At 47.1% G+C, this 4,635-nt stretch overlaps 1 protein-coding gene across 2 annotated transcripts; it reads left to right on the top strand.

Annotated features, from left to right (window-relative positions):
* Positions 1-238: 238 nt before the first annotated feature.
* Positions 239-4,349, top strand: LOC101687076 (free fatty acid receptor 2-like). Of its 2 annotated transcripts, none has more exons than XM_004765266.3 (2): positions 239-362; positions 1,820-4,349. In XM_004765266.3, exon 2 carries the CDS (start codon positions 1,825-1,827, stop codon positions 2,812-2,814), a length of 990 nt encoding a protein of 329 aa, XP_004765323.1. In that variant the 5' UTR covers positions 239-362; positions 1,820-1,824; the 3' UTR covers positions 2,815-4,349. The 2 variants fall into 2 exon arrangements, with proteins under 2 accessions (XP_004765323.1, XP_044931886.1); XM_045075951.1 differs by lacking the exon at positions 239-362 and adding an exon at positions 982-1,088.
* Positions 4,350-4,635: the final 286 nt, after the last annotated feature.

The raw sequence follows: 4,635 nt of genomic DNA, 5'->3' as shown, positions 1-4,635 counted from the left end.
ATGGAAAAGAAAACAGAATGCATTATTTGAAATGCAGAAGAAGCAGGAAGCCCCAAAGAGCTGGTGTGATCTGGATTTTGAAAGGAATCAGTTGGTGGGGACAGAATTTGGTGGACGATCCAGATGGTCACACTGCGTTGGGAAAACTCACCTATTGACCTTCCTCTCTTTGACCATGTGACTCTTCCAGGCATAAAACCCTCACATTTGTGGAAGAGAAAAAGGTGATCCAGTTAGATAAGCTTCCCTTTGCTCCTGAGACGCAACAAATGTGAAAAGCTGCCTGTCTCCAGGAAAAGGCAAGACACCCAACTTCGCTGTGCTCAGGAAGAGGCCATTGGGAACACAAACCTAGGGAAGGAGTGAGTATAGACAAACTTATGAAGGGGGACAGAGTATGGGCTTTACTCTCCAAGGAGATAAGGCAAGAGGTCACAGAGATAGGAAAGGAGCCGGAATAAGCCAATGGCGAGCTTGTTCTGGTGAGGGCCTGGTGCAGGCGAGAGGGGCAGGAAAACAATGGTGAGCTCAGCCCCGACTAGGTGGGAATCTCCCCGTTCACCGGGCCCTCTGAGATTCTCTAGTTTGGGAATGAGATTTATAGGTCGGGGACAATTAATGCACTAACAGTAACAGGTTGAGGACTCAAGTTTTATTTCAAATGTCTACCTTTTAATGATAAATAAGAGATGAAAAGTTATTCTTCACCAGCATAAATCTCACACACATGTGCTTTCTTCAGACATCGAGAAAGGGAACATTAGCGGCAGCAGACTGGGAACTGTGGTGCTTTGGGAGAAATCATGATTATCTGTGCTATGGAGGAAAACACGCTGCTGCTGGGATCTTCCCAGAGTCACACAACTGAGCTGAGGCATGGGATCCTGGTGACTGGGCCCAGCTCAGGCTATTTCCATTACTACCAACCCCCTCTCCCACAAACCTACAGGTTTTCTTAGAATGGCTTAGTGTGGAATCAAGAAGCTGGGCATCTGGGAGTCACCTTGGGCTCAATATGACCATCCCTCAGGCTGAACCAAATGGGAGTTGATGATGCCATAGTCCTCCCTGCCTTTTTAGGGGTGAAGGTGAGAGTCTTGTGTTCAATCCCAATGACAAAAGAAAGAAAAAAGAGGCAAATGGAAGGAAGAAAGGAAAGAAGGAAGGAAGGGAGGGAGGGCGGGAGGAGGGGGAGGGGAGGGGAGGGGAGGGGAGGAGGAAGAGAGGGGAGAAAAGGAAGGGAGGGAGGGAAGGAAGGAGGAAGCAGGGGGCCACAAGCAGGCTAAATAAAATTTGGAAAAACTCAGACGCAGTCTCAGGCTTAGTCCCTCTTGGTGACGAAGCAGCTGTTTCTTTTCCCTCTGTTCCTACAGCCATTCATTTATCAGCAGATGGGAGCACCAACTATGCATCAGGCAGAGTTCTAGGTCCTAGGGACAGAGTGGTGAACAAGACAGAGGGTGTCACTGTCCTCACAAAGTGTCCTTTCTAGGGGGGACTTAGAGACCTCAAAACTTTTCCTGTGGGAGCTTCTAAGACATCAAGATGGTTAGGAGAACCTTCCTTCCCTTCCTTCCTTCCTTCCTTCCTTCCTTCCTTCCTTCCTTCCTTCCAGAAACAATCTGGTTGGGAAGCAAGGAGGCTTCCTTTCTCCGTGACACAGAGAAAGCAGAAGAGTACTCAGTTTGAGGGGCCAGCCATCACCACTCAGTAAGGCAGGGAAGGGAGATGCGATGAAGCCAAGAATGGATTCCCCTTGGTTTGGGGCTCGGAAACCCATGGTCAGAGAGGATTCTCACTTCATCTTTCGTCTCTTTAGGAAGGATGGCCCTAAATTTCCAAGAGATTGCTCTCCTCTCTGCCTACATAATATATTTCCTCGCCGGTCTCCCTGCCAACCTCCTGGCCCTGCGGGCCTTCACAGGACGGGTCCGCCAGCCCCACCCTGCCCCCATCCACATCCTCCTGCTCAGCCTGACGCTGGGGGACCTCCTGCTGCTGCTGCTGCTGCCCTTCAAGATGATCGAGATCGTGAACAACTTCCGCTGGCCCCTGGGAGACACTCTCTGTGCCCTCACCGCCTACGGCTTCTACAGCAGCATCTACTACAGCACGTGGCTTCTGATGGGCATCAGCATCGAGCGCTACCGCAGTGTGGCTTTCCCTGTGCAGTACAAGCAGTCCCGTCGACCCATATATGGAGTGATCGCCTCTCTGGTCTCCTGCCTCTTGTCCTTTGGACACTGTAGCATTGTGATCATCGTCCACTACTTACCAGCCCAGAAGGAGGGGGTTGATGATGCCATAGTCCTCCCTGCCTGCTATGAGGACTTCTCCGAAGAGCAACTGAAAGTGTTGCTTCCTGTGCGGCTAGAGCTGTGTCTCTTCCTCTTCTTTGTCCCCATGGTGGTCACCATCTTCTGCTACTGGCGCTTCGTGTGGATCATGCTCTCTAGACCCCAAGTGGGAACACGGAAGCGCTGGAGAGCTGTGGGGTTGGCCGCCGTGACCCTCTTCAACTTCTTGGTCTGCTTTGGGCCTTATAATGTGTCTCATGTGGTGGGATTCTTCCAGAAAACGAGTGAACGGTGGCGGGTGTGCGCCGTGTTGCTCAGTGCTCTCAATGCTTGTGTCGACCCCTTGATTTTCTACTTCTCCTCCTCAGCTATGCGCAAAGCCTTTGATCAGAGGCTACGGGGTCTGCAGAGCTGGGGTGTCTTACTGTCAGGGTACTGTAGGAGGAGAACTGGGGAGCCGGCCGCAGAGAGAGATGGGAGTTTAGGTATGGCCAATGTCAACTTCACAGGAGACTGAATTGGCCAGCTTGCTGTTATATTTTGTGGGAGGAGGGAGGGCTCAAAATGGGGAACAGTGAAACAGAACTGGGGTAACTTCTCCTGTGCCTAGCTTACAAGGCAAAGAAGAGCAGTGGACATCTCAAGTCCAACTCATCCATTGGGAGAGTGTTTTTGTTTTGTTTCCTGGGGGTTATGACATTTCCTTATTTGTGGTTGGCACTGCTTCATGGTAAGCCACAGCCCTTTGATCCTTGTAATTATTTCCCCATGCAGTATCTTTAAGATGGTAGCATTCCTCAACTACTGCAGAGCTGTCTTGCTCTGTCCTTGATTCAGAGGCAGGGGGAGAGGTTGCTCCATGCAGCAGGTCTGAAAATCTAGCAAAGGCAAGAGTCTACAGAGCAAAGGACACCTGGATGGCTTAGCCGGTTGAGAGTCTGACTCTTGAGTTCAGCTCAGGTCATGATCTCAGGGTTGTAAGATGGAGGCCTGCGTCAGGTTCCACAATGGGTGTGGAGCCTGCTTGGGATTCTCTCCCTTTCCTCTACCCCTCCCCCTATTCAGGAGCTACTTTCTGTCTCTCGAATAAATAAATAAAATCCTAAAAAAAAAAGAGTCTGGAGAGCCAGACAGGATCCTGCCATGTGAGCCTGCACAACCAGTCCCCCAAACAAAGCCGTTGCTAGCTCAGGTCTATGCAACAGCAAGTCAGTGCTGGTGTGTAGAAACTAGTCAGGATACTTCTTGGTGGTTACGTCCTATTTTCAGTCCCCAATGCTGTGTATTTGTTTCATTTTTTTCTGTCATCAGTCTTGTCAGAGGTCTGTTACTTGGTTTTCAAAAGCCAAAGGCCTTCTGTGGAAGTCACCCACAACTTCTATTTCTTTACTGTTGGTTTGTTTCCTTCCCTGTAGTTTTTTGAGTCTTTTCAGTTGCTCCTTTTCCAACTTTTTGAAGTTGATGCTCATCCATTTTTAGCCTTTGTTCTTTGTTACCTAAGCATGTGAGGTATCTCACTCCCTTAGTGAGGGAGTGAGATCTCCCTCCAAGGACAGTTTCAATGGGATGCTACCAGTTTGGATTTGCATAATTTTTCATTATTTTAAGTTCTAAATAGGCTCTAATTTCCATATGATTGTTTTTTTCTTTGACTCAAGTTTAGAAATATTCTTTATTTTTAAGGATACAGTTTTTTTTTTTTCCCCTTGATCCTTTTGTCACTCTGTTCTAACTAAAGGCACTGCGACCAGAGAATATGGTGTGAATGGTTCCAGCTCTTTGAAATTTGTTTTGAACTGCTTTTTGACCTGGAATATAGTCGACTTACATACATTCTGCAACCATTGTGTCTCTGTACATGGGGTTTGTGAATGCCTTATATCAAACCTGTTAATCTGTGATGTTCAAATCTTTATAACCTTTATTTACGTTTTGTCTGTTTGATCTATGAGCTACATGGAGAGGTGTGTTACATGCTCCTCCTGTGACAGTGAACTTGGCTGTTTCTCCTCATAGTTCTGTCTTCCTGGTGAAATGAAATGGTCATCATTCTGTTTGCCTTAAAATTTATTTTGTCTGAGTTAATATAGCCAAGCCAACTTGCTTTGGGGGTTAGTATTTGCCCAGTGCATCTCAGTCCCTCCTTTTACTTTCCAGCTTTCTATATTCTTAGGTTTTAGATGCATTTTTTATATGCAGTGATATACAGTAGGTGGGGGGTTTATACTTTGATTGGACAATTCAATAGTATTTGTTTTCTACCTATACCATTTTATTTATTTATATTTATATAATAATAATTTCCAATATGCTTGGATTTATTTGTCATCTTATTTTT

The sequence above is a fragment of the Mustela putorius genome, unplaced genomic scaffold, assembly GCF_011764305.1.
Source record: "Mustela putorius furo isolate JIRA1106 unplaced genomic scaffold, ASM1176430v1.1 tig00000174_pilon_pilon_pilon, whole genome shotgun sequence".
NCBI classification, from domain to species: domain Eukaryota; kingdom Metazoa; phylum Chordata; class Mammalia; order Carnivora; family Mustelidae; genus Mustela; species Mustela putorius.
This window is presented reverse-complemented; position numbering and strand designations above follow the sequence as displayed.